The sequence below is a fragment of the Melanerpes formicivorus genome, unplaced genomic scaffold (assembly GCF_026170545.1).
Source record: "Melanerpes formicivorus ecotype bairdi unplaced genomic scaffold, bMelFor1.0.p_v2 SCAF_29, whole genome shotgun sequence".
Classification (NCBI taxonomy): domain Eukaryota; kingdom Metazoa; phylum Chordata; class Aves; order Piciformes; family Picidae; genus Melanerpes; species Melanerpes formicivorus.
The window spans coordinates 724,937-740,692 of record NW_027142381.1 but is presented as its reverse complement, the minus strand read 5'-3'; the positions used below and the strand labels follow the sequence as shown (position 1 = coordinate 740,692).

Below are 15,756 nucleotides of genomic sequence, written 5' to 3'. Positions count from 1 at the left end.
ACGCCATTTAATTTTAATGTTTGAAGTTCAGAAGATCCTTTCTAACCACCCAAGTGACAGTTCCAAAGCCTTGCACTGACACAGCTATTTAGGGAGACATGGGAGAAAGCAAGATAATTTGCTTCCTTCGTGAGTAAATGCCTGTCTAGAGAAAGCCGGGCTCCCAAGTGGGAGGATGAAGCTTCCATCCAGGAAAGCCGGGAGCAAAGTTCAGCCAAGGAGCAAGTAGCAGCCCGGAGGGCGGGTGGCATCGGACAGCTCAAACTTTTCTGTGCAGAAGAACAGCAAACGTGAGTTACCCGTGCCCGTCCCTATCCCGCATGACACGGTGTCGTGCCCCGGTGGGCGGTCGAGCTGCCGCCTCCCAGCGCAGGCAGGGAGGATGCCCGGGGCGCTGATGCCCGAGGCTGGGGGAACCCCGAGCACGCCTCCTTCAGCATCTTTGGCCCCGCTCTGCCGCCCAGTGCCCGAGCCGGGCTCGGGCCTCCAGCCCGGGATTTGGCGGCAGCCGGGCCGCGGCGGGGCCGCTCTCCGCAGGCGCTGGCGGTGCGCGGAGCGGGGCTTGCCGCAGCCTGCCGGGGTGCCGACGCCGAGCCTCCGCCGCTGTCGCGACTTTCCCCACCTCCCCGTGCGCCGAGAGGGGCGGGAGCCCCGCGCCGCTGCGCGCCCGCCCCCTGCTCCCCCCCGCCCCGCCGCGGTGCAGCGAGGCGGTGGCGGCGGCTCCGGGCGAGGCGGGGCGGCGGCGGGCGGAGGGGCATGCCCCGTCCGCGCAACGCAGGAGCGGCCCCGCGCCCCCCCGCGGAGGCAGGCGCGGCGGTGGCTCTGCCGCAGGGCTCCCCGGCCCCGCCGCCGCCACCTCCCAGCCGAGGCGCGGGCGCCCTGCGCGGGGCATGAAGTTGCGCTGGCGGCAGCGCGGCGGTGGCGGCAGGCGGAGCGGGGCGGGCGGCCGCGGCGGCGGCAGCAGCAGCAGCAGCATCTTCTCTGCGGGGCTGTAGCCCGGGGCGGGTTCCGCCACTTCTCCTCGCCGCGTCCCCCCGCAGCTCTCCGCTCCCTGCCGCGGCTCGTCCGGCGAGCCCGGGGCCGGGCCGGGCTGGATCGCGCCGTACGGCGCCGTGCGATGTGCGCGCAGCGGCGGGCGGCTGCCGGCCCGCTCTCCTAGCTCCTGCGGGCTGCGCGGCGGCTGGCGGTGCCCCTCGGGAAGTTTGATGGCTTCTTTGAGGAGAGTCAAAGTCCTGCTGGTGTTAAACTTGATCGCGGTGGCTGGCTTCGTCCTCTTTCTGGCCAAGTGCAGACCCATCACCGCCAAGAGCGGCGACTCCTTCCATGACATCCATCCCAGGGCAGAAGTGGCCAACTTGACAGCCCACGGCATCAGCTCCATCCAGGATGCAGTGCTGAAGAGACTCTCGCTCCTAGAAGATATAGTCTACAGGCAGCTGAATGGTAGGAAGTGTTCTCCCGGTCTTAGTGCCCTTTGGGTACGGTCGCGGGTGGTGAATGGAGGCAGAGAACGGGAGCAGGGCTGGCTTGAAGTTTGCGTGATCGAGCCATGCTGTTTCCTCTGTTACCGTGCAAACAGAGTCTCAATGGGCTGAATCAATTCAGTATCTGATTTCCAAGTTCCGTTTGTGCTTAAAGCTCAGAGTGCCTTGCACAGGATGGGAGGAAATCGTAATAACATAATGCTGCCTTTCAGGTTGAGAGTAGTGGTCAGGAAATTACAGTGTCATGATTTCTGCATCAAACGGGAAGGATGTTCAGTGGGCAAACACAACTTGGAGCAGCATGCTATGTATTGATCGAGGGGATGGTTTTGACCACTCTAGAGCTGTTTTTTTCAGAAGGTAGTTTTAAAACAGCCGAAGCCTGGTGCGTTATTTAGGTACAGAAGGTCAGAAAACAAAATGCACTATCTCAAACAAGTTAAGCAAACTACTCAGTTTTTCCTATGGCTCAGCATCAACAGCTGCTAATTAAAGTCTCAGTGCTTCTCTTTACAGCATAGCAAAGGGATTTCTATTAAAATCTCACCAGGTTCAGTAGTTCTGAGATGTAAAAAGGGAGTTTTCAAGATGCTGTGTGGGATAGAGAACCATGCTGTAAAGATGTAAGCGATGTAGGTGAGGTTTCTAATTAAAACACTGACTGGGGAAGCTAATCTTTCCAAAATTGTTCCCTGTAGATTCACAACTGGGAATGTAATCTCAATCAAGAGTCCCATTATTGCTTCCGAGCTCTGTAGCTTTAATGACTCCAAGTTTGCGTGTATTGGAATTGGCAGAGTTCATGATTTTGGCAGTCTCAATGTGATTCCCTCTCTGAGTTTTGAACGTGAAGCTACTGTGTGGTTCTGTGCCAAACCAAAAGCTGGAGTGTGCTGTGTCTCTGTCCTGAATTGGGGCTATCCTGCTTATGCTTCTGCAGCCAGGATGTGAGGCAGGTGCAGGAATGCAATGTGCCTTTCCTGGTGTGTAGCAGCTATCATGTCAGCGTCTGTGCCTTGGGGAAAGCACTGTACAACATGGGCAGCACTCAGCTGAGTAGGAGAGCATTCTCTGTAAGGCTATTTTATACACTTGCATGAGAAAACCGTTGTGCCTGTGGAAGTGGCTAGCACCACAAGATGTTGAAGCAGTTCTGTTGCTCTATTGGGTGACACGGTAAAACAAAGAGTAAGAAGAAATGAGGTAGAAAGCTGGATGCTATTCATGATGAGACTGTGAAACTGGCTGCTTGTGGGTACTGCTAGGGCAGAAGTTTCCAGGAAGATTTTTGCTGCTCCTTATTTTCAAAGGAGCAGCACCTGCAGTTTAAGGCAGGAGACCTCATGCTAGGACCTTGGTACTGGACAGGCAATCATGATGTTATTGTGGTACAGAGGGTGAGCTGAAAGGGCAAGTTGTTGCCCTTGTTCTGTGATGATTAACATGGGATTCCCTGCTCTGATGTGCTCTGGGGCTGCTTTTGGAGCTCTCTGGTGTTTGTAACAGGAGCCATCAGCGTAAGGACAGCTCTTGAAGCGCTGTCTGGTCTGTAGGCTGCTGTGGGCGCTTGGAGTGCAGGAGTCCGCTTAGTGCTGGAGAGTAGTCATGCACCGAAAGACCAGGGGAGGCAGAGAGGTAATAGATATGTTGCCCAAATCACAAACGTTTTCATATGGCTGGCAGAAAGCTGAGCACATAAATGTGACATCTTGTCTGGCCTCTGCATCCTGGGGTGATTTATAGCAACGCCAATGAGTCTGGCTGAAAAATAGCTCTGGCGTAGCGGTTATGTAACTTTGGGTCAAGTGTATATTTGGTACATGAGATCTTTAGAAAAGTACAACGTGCTCTGTGCTCTGAGTGATGCTGTGTGTTGGGCCTCAGAAGGACAGGAGTTGAGAGTGAGGTGTGGGGGGCCAAGGAGGACCCCCGTCACCACCCACTGGCACTGAAAAGGAACAGTCAAATGTGCTGAGACAGTCCATAGGAGTAAGGATGCAGAGGAAGCTGGACGGGCTCCCTGCCAGGAATTTTTAGTGCCCAAATCAACATTCATTCTGGCTACTTGCAGAATACCTAAAGCTGAAACCCTAGGGCCTGCCCAAAGTATGCAAATATGAACTCACTTCCTTTTCCCCCCTTTCTTTCAATTGCTTTTAGGGTAGGGAAGTTGCATGCCGGTGATAAGTGCCTATCAAAACACACCATATGCTCTTAGGCAAGCTCCCTGCAAAACACATTGACCCAGAGAATTCTCTTTCTCTACTGTGAAGTTACATTTCAGTTTAAATCTGACCTGTGGCTCAGCAGGAACAAAATGCTAGAGTATTGTATCCTATAGATATATATAGAGGTATATAGATCCTATATATAGAAATAGTGTGGCCAGCAGGAGAAAGGAAGTCATCCTGCCCCTGTACTCTGCACTGGTTAGGCCACATTTTGAATACTGTGTCCAGTTCTGGGCCCCTCAATTTAAGAAGGACATTGAGACACTTGAAGGTGTCCAGAGAAGGGCAATGAGGCTGGGGAGGGGCCTGGAGCACAGCCCTGTGAGGAGAGGCTGAGGGAGCTGGGGTTGCTTAGCCTGCAGAAGAGGAGGCTCAGGGGAGACCTTCTTGCCCTCTACAGCTACCTGAAGGGTGGTTGTAGCCAGGTGGGGGTTGCTCTCTTCTCCCAGGCAAGCAGCACCAGAACAATAGGACACAGTCTCAAGCTGTACCAGGGGAGGTTTAGGCTGGAGGTGAGGAGAAAGTTCTTCCCAGGAGGATTAATTGGCCATTGGAATGTGCTGCCCAGGGAGGTGGCGGAGTCACCGTCCCTGGAGGTGCTCAAAAAAGGATTGGATATAGCTATTGGAGCCATGGTTTAGTTGCCATGAGGTGTTAGGTAATAAGTTGGACTTGATGATCTCTGAGGTCTTTTCCAACCTGTCTGATTCTATGATAAGTGCAGAATGTGGAAAGCCTGCACCTCAGGGAGCACCAGGGAGGTGTTTGGTCAAAGAGGGAAACTAACAACATAGTTTGGTGCAATCAACTATGGATTTTACTATTTTTCCCCCTGTGCTATAGGACTTGGCTGGATTTCAGTAGGAGTTGAAGCTGTCATATATATATATATATATAAAAATTAAAAAAATTAATCTCCTGAAAAGCTCCATTCTGTAAAGTTCAAATGAGCAATCTGATTGCGCTGTGCCTGTGTTTTTGGTGTTGTGGGGTTTTTTTTTGAGCCATGTAGTGTGAAGCATATTGGAAATAACAGCTCTCTGTGGTATGCCAACCCTCATTTTTTATGAATGTATATTTGTTTATTTCTGTAAATGTTGGCCGTGAAAGGAAGCTAAACAACGCTGCCTTGGGTCTGGTAAAGGAGCAGTTTTACACAGTTACTCCTCTCTAACGACGTTTCTCTGCAGTGCCATTCTGGAAACAACATCAGGCTTCCTCTTACTCCTCTCTGTGCAAGAGGAACTATCCCAGACCTGGCCCAACCTTCCTCCGGCACTCTCCAGACGATGCACCCTGCTGGTCTTGCAGTGTTTTCTAGCTACTTTTGCTTAGGGTTGCAGTTGTGCAAAGCTACATTGTGTCAAGCACAGGATGCTTGTTTCATATTAAAAGGAGGCCTTGAAGATCATAGAATCAATAAGGTTGGAAAAGACCTCAAAGATCATCAAGTCCAACCTGTCACCCAATACCTCATGCCTACTAGACCATGGCACCAAGTGCCACATCCAGTCCCCTCTTGAACACCTCTAGGGACGGTGACTCCAACACCTCCCTGGGCAGCACATTCCAATGGCCAATTATTCCTCCTGGGAAGAACTTTCTCCTCACCTCCAGCCTAAACCTCCCCTGGCACAGCTTGAGACTGTGTTCTCTTGTTCTGGTGCTGCTTGCCTGGGAGAAGAGACCAACCCCCTCCCGGCTACAACCACCCTTCAGCCAGTTATAGACAGCAAGAATGTCTCCCTGAGCCTCCTCTTCTCCAGGCAAGATGCTGACTGGGATTGGGGTTTCCTCACAGCAGACAGTGGCTGTGTTTAGATTTCTCCCTGTTGTAGTTCATAAAGTACCCTTGAGAATATTTGGGCATCTCCAGGTTTGTCTATTCAGTTTTCTTCTGGCCTAAAACTGACTGAGGGCTTTGTTCTGCCTAAAAGTTTGTTATTGCTCCTCAGTTACTTGTAGGCTTTACTTTGTTCTTTTCTGTTGCTTTTTGCTGGTCTCTGCTTGGATGGCTCACACAGTTGCAGAGAGGCAGGAGGATGCCCTTTGAAATGGAGGGTTTAGTACGTGCCTGCAGTCTTCTGGGGACTCACAGGGTTTTTAATTTCTTTAGTCATTTTTATGGATGGAATTTTCTCCTTCAGCAGATGTTCAGAGAAAGCTAATGAAGGTCAGGAAGGAACTGTGTGCATTTTACTCTGGGTATTAGCTACAACTTGTCTTTTTGATCCAAACCTATTTTTTTTTTCTTGTGCTGACATTTACATAAGCAAAAATTGCTGTCCAGATTATCTCCAACTTTATGGAGATTCACACAAATGATCTTTTCAGTTTGTCTCTATGTTTGCAAAGAGAGGGCTCCTATGTTTCTGTGACATACTAGTTAGCTAGTGAGGAGCTGGAGTGGAGAGACTTGGAAGAGAACATTCAGCTGTTGTGGCAACCATGTGCTTCCTGGAGAGTGCTGGGCGAATTGCTCAGTTTATCTAATCCTGTTCCCAGAGGTAGAAGCCCACTGATGACTGTGAGGAATGAAGCTGTGCAGTGAGGCACCAAAGGCAGGCCAACTTCTTAACATCAGAGTTGCTTATAGGATGAGTGACATGACTTGAGGAAAGCTGCAGTTTGCATCATGAAACAGTAATGCAAAGATGTTGTTCACCATGAGACTGCTCTCAATGGTGTGGGTCCCGTGTCCCTGACACGGTGAGAAGGAAGCTACTTGTCTGCCCTCCTGCATGCCTTAGGGTGATAACCTGGGTAAGCTTTTGTCAGTCTGGGTTTTCTTGTTCCTTGAGCTCCTGCTTCAGTCTCTTCCACCTACCTTTATCCTCTCAAAGGTGTGCTTGATCTCACCCTGGGTGAGGGAAAGGGAAATGTTCATGGCAGTGCAGCCTGCATTCAGCCCCACTCTTCAGAGGGGGAGAGGGCGAGGCTGGCGCATGCCTTCAGTTGTGCCTGACCAAGGTAGGAGAGAGTGGACACCTGCTGAGGTGCTGAGGCTGGTGGGCTGTGTAAAGCCTATAAGCATGTTTCCTCACATATGTAAAAAACTGGGGCTGCACCAACGCTGAGTATCCATCCCTGGTAGGAGGAAAGAGCTTGGGTCTGATTTTGTGTGTTGAGTTTTGTCCTTGTCCTTCTGAGTCTGATCATGCCCAAAAATGGGCAGTCTGCTCTTCTAAACCCAGTTTGCCACAAACCCTTGAAGTCAATATCTAAATAGCTTAGCCCTTAAACAATGCTGCCAGTTTGAGAAATAGAAGTGTAGGGGGGAGAGTACTCTAAATAAACCCTTGGCTTGGATGTGGGGAAGCCATTATCCCTCTATACCAGAGCTAAGCATCCTGAACAAGTATAAGCACATAGGATCTGCTGGTCACTGGTGGTCTAAGGAAACTTCCACCCAGCCACATCCCAAGTGTGCTGGGGTAAACACCTGTGTGTCTGCTGGTGCATGTGCAGCAGAGGTTTGAGTCTTGGGGTAAAGCTTCCAAGGAGCACAAAGGTTATAAACTCCCTCTCCAGTGGTTTTGGGTAGATACACAACAGCAGCTGAGCCTAGAGAGTGCTCAGCTGCCTGGAAGGCAGTGAGACAGGGATGATGTGGCACCTTGGAGTAGTGTGAAAGATAGTATAAAAATTCCTCACTCCAAGCTAAATATTAGTAAGGCAGAAAACATTGTGAAAGGGCACTACTGACTCATCCTAAGCTCTTTTAAATTTTGTTCTGTAAGCTCACAGCAGATCACATGTAAGATCAGGGAGAGTAAAAGCTATTTGCAGATTGTTCTAAGTGAGAGGCTAGTGATGAAGAAGTGAACTGCTGAAGCTGGCCAGAAAATGGGTGAGTGGTTTATCCCTTGGTGCTACAAAAGATTGCAGAGGGAGTAAACTGCTGCTTTACCAAATATTAGAAGTTGGGAGGAGCTTGAAATTCCTTGGGGATTAAACAATCCTATGTCCATTTTTCAAGCAAGCTTGCATCTGTGCATTTGCACATGGAATTATTTGCACATGCTCAGATACGAACAAGTGCATACCAGCAGCCTTCCTGCATACAGATTGTGCTCTCCTCTGCTTATCCAATTAGGAAATTAACTTTGTGAGGGTGGCATATGGACACTGAGGCCCACACTGAAACACAGCCTCTTGCATGGCCTTGCCTATCCCCCTTGTAAAGTGGCACTTAATTAACTTAAAAAGCTTTAGAGATATGTGGATTTACTTCCCATAAGGATAAGATAATGCTTATCTTCTCTAAGACTTATCATCCTCAAAGTACATTACAAACTTAGCTAACTACTGAGAATAAAAATTATATATGTAAATAAGGCAGATTAACAGCAGTTCTATCAGCCATTTAGCAGTGTGTAATAGTGTTACACCCACAGACTAGTGCTACTAAGATTTTAACAGGTAGGTAATATATTAACTAAAATGCTAAGAAATTCATTAAGTAAGGCAAGGACCTCAATGTAAATAATTTGAGAGTAGGAAAAACCTCTTTGTAGGCAAAAGGGCCCAAACTTTAATCACTTTAATGAAATAAAATTGCTTTTGATAGGAGCGCAGCCTTGTTGAGTGAAGTTCTTTGATATCAGAAATGATGATGTGGAGATAAAGTTACATGCTTTGGGGACGTGACTACTGTATCCACTGATGGTTGTCACACAGGATCAGAGATGCTCTTTCTCTGTCTGCCCCATCGCCATCTGAAGTAGAGAGTAACTGTGTTGTTTTGTATAGACTTGTATAGCTACTTGAAGCTTTAACATCAAGAGTGCAGCTGACAGATCTGGGTGTCATATTCCCCATTAGGAATAATACAGATGATTGAGGTCCCCCATTAGGAATAATGCAGATGATCCAGGTCCTCCATTAGGAATAATGCAGATGATCCAGGTTCCCCATTAGGAATGGAATAGAATAGAATAGAATAGACCAGACCAGGTTGGAAGAGACCTTCAAGATCATTGCATCCAACCTATCAACCAATCCAACCCACCTAAACAACTAACCCATGGCACCAAGCACCCCATCATGTCTCCTCCTGAACACCTCCAATGATGATGACTCCAACATCTCCCTGGGCAGCCCATTCCAATGGGCAATCACTCTCTCTGTATAGAACTTCTTCCTAACATCCAGCCTAAACCACCCTTGTTGCAGCCTGAGACTGTGTCCTCTTGTTCTGGTGCTGGCTGCCTGGGAGAAGAGACCAACCTCTGCCTGTCTACAACCTCCCTTCAGGTAGTTGTAGCGAGCAAGAAGGTCTCCCCTGAGTCTCATCTTCTCCGGGCTAAGCAAACCCAGCTCCCTCAGCCTCTCCTCATAGGGCTTGTGTTCCAAACCCCTCACCAAGATGGTTGATGTTCCCCATTAGGAATAATGCAGGTGATCCAGGTTCCCCATTAGGAATAATGCAGGTGATCCAGGTTCCCCATTAGGAATAATGCAGATAATCCAAGTTGAGTGCATGCCTTTAGAAGCTCTCAGCCTAAATGGTGGTCTGTGTAGGCTTGAGACACCTGAGAGCTGCAGTCTGTACATTACTCTTACCAGATCCGTGGAAATTTGGTCTGATGCTGATCAAAGAATGAGTAAAAGAAATACTTCTTAGAGAAAGAGTTAAAAGATGAGGCTTCAGACAGTCATTTAGGAAGCATCTGGAAGCTTAGATGTTAACATGGCATTTAGCTTACAAGCTGGCTGACTAGCAACCAATAGATAATTTTTGGGTTTGATAGTTGTTTGGCATCATCATCCCCATATTCACTGTCATTGGCAATGAATGAGTAATAAGCCACTAACACGTTTATCATGCAGAGACAACACAGGATTCATGAGATGCAACAGCAGGGACGAGGAAACAGTGACAACGTTGGTATTTTATTCCTGTGTATTAATTCATGTCTGCCTGAATGGAGAACAGAGCCTTACCTCCATGGTAAAATTTACAAAGGTCTGTTAGATTTATGGTGCTGGGTTACTTAGGCAGCTCTTAAGGATCTGGGAGGGAGGAAAAGGTGCCATCATTTTGTGAATGACAGTACTATTTCCAAGCCTCAGACCGGGTCAGCAGTGTGCTATTGTGTCTCCAGGAGCAGACATTTGGAATTGGATGCATTTGACAAAATGTGGGCATCTAGTGACATTTCAGTGCCCAGAGGCATCCTGCCTGGCTTCCAGCTGCCACTCCAGAAGGGCACGACTCAGCTGTCAGAGGAGTGTCACATCTGCTGGGCTCCTGCAGCATCTTGGATACCCTGAGGCCTTTGGAATGGCAGCAGGCTTTGCTGAGACAGGAGAGTCCCATGCTTCCTGATCTGGAGATCTTCTGCTTTGATGGAGGAGGACAGACAGCCAAAGCTGGCTTTAGGCATGTGCTGTCAGTGCGCTTGGATTGGGAGGAGTCCTTCTAGCTTACTCCTGGCCACCCTCTTCCCTCCTTACTTCATTCCTGGCAGAAAGTTCTTGTATTTCTAATAAGCAAATGTTGTATGGAGCCTGAGAGCAAATCTCCCTGTTAATAAGGCATAGCAGAAGAGAAAATAGAAATGAGCCTTTTTCAGGTAATTAAAAAGATGTTACTCATTTTGTGATTTATGCCACTAATCTTTATCTAAAACTGAACAATCTGGTCCAGATGTTGCAGCAGGCTGGCAGACTGCCAGTTCTCAGCTCCTTCAGTTATGCTAAATATTGAAATATTAAACTTCAAAGAGAGACTATTTTTTAATATATTTTTTTTGGTGGGAGGAAGATCATAGAATCACAGAATGGTTTAGATCAGAAGGGATGTTTTAACGGTCGTATAGTCCCACCACCCTGCAGTGAGCAGGGATGTCTTCAGCTAGAGCAGGTTGCTCGGAGCCCTGTCCAACCTGACCTTGAATGTTTCCAGGGACAGAAAACCTCTGCTCTGGGAAACCTGAGTCAGTCTTTGTAGAAGTCTTCTGTTGAAGGGCCGATCCTTCCTTCCTTCTCTCCCACCACGGGCAGACAAAATGAGACTCAGACCAAATGGATTGTAGAAGTGGTGGAAAGTTTAAATGGAAAAGCAGTGAATATTTTACAGAGAACCACAAGCACAGTGACAAAAGGAGATCCCAAAGCATACCCAGAAGCATCCCAACACGTTTCTCTCCCCACCTAAAAAAACCCAAAACCTCCAGGGCTCTTTCTTCCCCCTCCTCCACTGTTAGGCTAATCTCAGCTGACCAGATCTGAGACTGCCCTCCCCTCTTCTCCTCCCAGCCATAGGCCTAGCCTGGCCCAAGAGACTGTGAGATGAGCCCCTCCACCCCCCACCATTACCAGACAGGAACCATCTCCATAGGAGCGGTGAGGGAAGAAAGAGAAAGTGCAGAACCCTGCTGATGGTTTTATAGGGAGCAGAGTATTATGGGATGTAATACATAGCTTCCCGTGCCCGCCCACTGGGCTGGACCCTCGGGATGTCACCGGTAAGCTTGTGTGGTGGCAACAGGAGGCACTCAGCCTAAACCACCACATCTTCGAAGGGTTCTTCAGGCTGAACGTGGATGGTAGTGACCCCACCATGAGCCAGCAGTGATTCAACTTCAGTAGTGTGTCCTGGTGGTACAATATTGTTTTTCCTAAACAGCGTTGGGAGTCCTAGCAACTGCGTTTTCTAGCCGTTAGTCCCCACGGTCAAATTCCTTCACAAAATTGCCGAGTGCTTTACATCTCGCTGCTAAAAGCACAGCTAGCTCTGCCTATAAATCTAATAGCTATCGACCCACATCCTGACGTTCACTGACGCTTAGCTAAAAATAATGCAGTCGTGATGCAAGGAGAGCCTGGTGGAGAGCGTTACATGGGAGGAGAGCATTACACTCAGCCTTGCTCTGCTGTCACCGAGCACTTGCACGCTGCTTCTGACGCAGGCCGAGGGCTTTGATGATGCTGTCAGTGGGGAGAGGCAGTTAGCTGCAGCAGACAATTCCCTAAAACTGGGAGCGAGGCAGATTAAAATCACAGTTTGCTTCTAAAAATCTTGATGGTGTGTGCTGGCCGAGGAGTTCCAGTAGCAGTGTGTGGTGGGTTGAAGGGCTGAGCCTCCCTTGCCTTCCACCACGGCAGATAAAAATGAGACTCAGACAAATGGATTGCAGAACTGGTGGAAAGTTTAAATGGAAAAGCAGTGAATATTTTACAGAGAACCACAAGCAGAGTGACAAAAGAAGATCCCAAAGCATACTCAGAAGCATCCCAACACTCCCCTACTTCCCCACCTGAGGGTACATCCAAAACCCCCAGGGCTCTTTCTTCTCCCCTCCCTTTCCACTGTATAGGCTAATTTCAGCTGGCCAGATCTGAGATTGCCCTTCCCCCTTCTCCTCCAGGCATTATACCTGGCCAGGCCCCAAGTGGCCTCGAGATGACTCCCCCTCCATTACCAGATAGGGACCATCTCCATAGGAGCAGTGAGGGAAGAAAGAGGAAGTGCAGGACTTTGCAGGTGGTTTTTGTAGGGAGCAAGACATTATGGGATGAAATAAGCAGCTTCCTGTGTCCACCCACTGGGCTGGACCCTCAGGACACTGGAGGTGTGTCTTATGTGGCAGCAGCAGGGGAGCACCCAGCCTGAACCACTACACAATGATAGGACTGGGGGGGATGGAGCAAAACTAGAAATGGGTAGATTGAGATTGGATGTTAGGAAGAAGTTATTCCCCATGAGGGTGGTGAGACACTAGCATAGGTTGCCCAGGGAGGTGGTAGAAGCCTCATCCCTGGAGGATTTTAAGGCCAGGCTGGATGTGGCTATGAGCAACCTGGGCTAGTGTGAGGTGTCTCTGTCCATGGTAGGGTGGTTGGAACTAGATGAGGTCCCTTCCAACCCTGATAGTTCTATGATTCTGTGATTCCTGTGATGCTGGGCTCCTGGAGATTTGCTTCCTGGGATTCCTGTGATACCTGCTCCTCACAGACAGCGTTGCTAAAGGGTATTGGCCGTGCCACAGCACTTGTTCTTGGAACAGGAAATACATGCAGCATCACAGGAGCTGTAATGTGGGAGTAATATGAGAGCTTCTGGTAAATGGAGTTTTCAAAAATAGGGATCTTCCTGGGTTGTCTGACCCAGGTTGTTGTGTAAGAGCATCACTCACTCTTCCTGCTGTTAGGGAAAAGGAAAAGTCTTTCAAAAGCTGGAGCTGTGTCACACAGAGTAAATCACCACTTCACACTGCACTGCTGTCATGCCTTGTTGCACTCAATTAACAGTTGGACTCGATGATCTTAAAGGTCCTTTCCAACCAAAACAATTCTATGATGACTTAATTTTAGCACACAAAAAACAAGTGTGTGATGTGTCAGCATTTGGCACCAGGGAAGAAAGGGGAATCCGTGGTCCCTCTTCCCTTCAGTACTTTCAGCTTATGTGCAAATGGGAATGGTCTTGCATTCATGGAGTGTAAGTGCATTGGAAAGTCTCATGGAAAAGACAAGGGTTAATGGTACCCAAGTTACTCCTGGGGTGATTCTGATTGGACCCCAGAAGAAAATTTGTCCCCCTGAGAATATTTAGACATTGGAATCATCTCCTTAGGGAAGTGGTGGATTCCCCTACATTGGACAGTTTTCAGACTCAGCTTGACAGAGTACTGGATGATGGACCAAGATGGACCAAATGATTTCAGCTTGGCATTCTGTGATTCCTTTCTGTGGTTTGAACTGTTGATTGCCCAACATTAGCACTTCTCTGAGGTCTGGTAGAGAAATACTCTGGGTAGGAATGCAGAAGAGCTGGGCTCTGGACTCTGCATGTGCAGAACATCCTCAGGCTCTCTGAATCTGTTTCCCAGCACTCAGGTAGGGTACAGGACTTTTCTTCCTTCTCTCTGTAGCAGTAGGGCTATTTTTGTGTTTGTGGGTGATGGAAATCCAAGCTGCTTTTCCTTGGCGTGTCTCAGTGTGTCTAGATACAGAAAGCAGGAAACCATTACAAGAGAAAAACCAACAGTAGATGAGCAGACACCAGCAGCGCCTCAGCTGAGTTATTTTGGGTGTCTCCTCAAGCTGCAGAGAGCATGAGAGGGTCAAGCAAGGGCTCTCACCTGACGGTTGTCAGAGTTTATTTAACCTTGGTTTTAATCTCCATTTACTCATGTAGCATTTAGGGCAGTGTAAAAGCCCACGGTGGCTCTGCGTGTTTGAAGAGCATAAAGCTGGAGTGAGAAGGTTAATTTTCAAACTAAACAATTAGAATTTCTTTCTGGGTCTTTGCCTGCATTAGACATTAAATTAAATCACGAGAGCACTCGTGTTTTGTGCCAAATTACTACTAATTCTTTGAAAACAATTACTTGCCTCGTGCTCTAAAAACACAAAGCAAAGGAGAAAGAGAAGGGAAAAGCCACCTCATGATATTTTAAAGCTTGCTTGTAATCCATTACTTGGTTTAAAACAATCTTTGCTAGCTTTTTGTGTGTTTTTAGTGGGCACCCACCTTGAGTAAAATGTGCTGGAACGCTGAACGTGTTAAATAGGTTGGAACACTGAAACTCTCTTCTTCTGGATTTGATTTCAGCTTTTCATATTCTCACTGACAAGACAATCATAGGGATAACCATTACACATCTCTGAACCTGCAGTCAAGGCTGGGGCTGTGTTGTGCTTTGCTCTTTGCTAAGTGTAGACCAACTGGAACTTCAGTTTGCTTGGAGCTGCTCATGTAGTGAGGAGGGGTTGGTGTCACCATTAAGAGCACCAAGCTTTCAAGAGGGAAGAGTTAGGTCTGGCTTTTTCCTCCAATGTTCTGTGTGATGCTGGACAAGTTGCTTAGAATAATAATAGGAAAAATTATATGAGCTGGAGATTCAAGTTCCCTTGTGTGTTACTGAATGAGTGTCTCAAGGACAGAAAGCGATGAAGAAGTTTCTATGTGTGAAATTGTGTGGGGACAAAGGAGTTGCAGCCATACACATCCTGGATGAGGCATAACGGCTTCAAGCTGGAAGAGATTAGCCGTCAGGAAGAAATTCCTCCCCACGATGGTGGTGAGGCACTGAAACAGGTTGCCCAGAGAAGTTGTGGAGGATCCAACCCTGGAAATGTTCATAGCCAGCGTGGACTGAGTAACCTGGTCTAGGAGGTGTCCCTGCTCACGGCAGGGAGTTGGAACTAGATGGTCTTTAAGGTCTCTTCCAACTCATAACATTTTATGATTCTGTGTTTTGGTGAGTTGAAGATACTTGGAACTGGCATCAAAGAGGTGGGAACAGAAGAAGTGAGAGAGACGTTTGACTGACTTCTTATTCTTTGGCACAGATCAGAATGTAGCCTTAATTAAGTGACTACCATTCAACATTATGACCTTGCCCAGTGGCTCTGGCTGGTTCATGTCCTGTCCATTTGAGGCTGTAAAGCAGTGAGAAACGGGACTTTGCTAAACTAGCTATTACTTAGCAAGATAAGCTCAGGCATTGGAAGAGGTTGTCCAGGGAGGTGATGGAGTCGCTGTCCTGAAAGTGGTTAAGTCCCCTGTGGATGTGGGACTTTGAGACACAGTTTTGTAGCCATGGTGGTGTTAGCTTGATGGTTGGATTTGATGATCTTGGAGGTCTTTTCCAACCAAGACAATTGTGTGATTCTATGACTCCATAAATGATGCAACAGAGTGAGGCAGAAGATGGAGGGAGAATTGGACCTAATGTTGTGTTAATTCCCTGCGGCTTTTGGATTTAAAACTCACATTGGTTTAAATGGATATTAATTATGTGTTGGCTAGGTTGAAGGGGAGATGTGTGAGAAAATGACAGAGCAGGCAGATGTGCAAGTGAAGCTGGAGGGAGGGAGAACTGCAGGAAGGGTGAGAGCAGAAGGCAGGGGTGAGCTTTCATCCAGAAGCAACATGCTGCGATAAGCCATGCAGCTAAAGGTAGGCTTTGAGGGCTGTGGAGGGGGCAGAGAGCAGCTCCTATCTGTGCTGTGCCAGGGTTTCTGCCTTTTATTTGGCCCTTTGGGTTGTGGGGGACAGCTTCAACATTTGGCTCGAACTTAGGAAT

General features: G+C 48.2%; 1 protein-coding gene across 1 annotated transcript in view; it reads left to right on the top strand.

Moving 5' to 3' along the window:
• Window positions 1-989: 989 nt before the first annotated feature.
• Window positions 990-15,756, top strand: part of GALNT17 (polypeptide N-acetylgalactosaminyltransferase 17) — a 298,218-nt gene continuing 283,451 nt past the window's right edge. Inside the window, exon 1 of the mRNA XM_068154430.1 lies at window positions 990-1,443. Coding sequence (XP_068010531.1) covers window positions 1,206-1,443 — 238 coding nt within the window. The 5' untranslated portion in view covers window positions 990-1,205. The remainder of the gene's footprint in view (window positions 1,444-15,756) is intronic.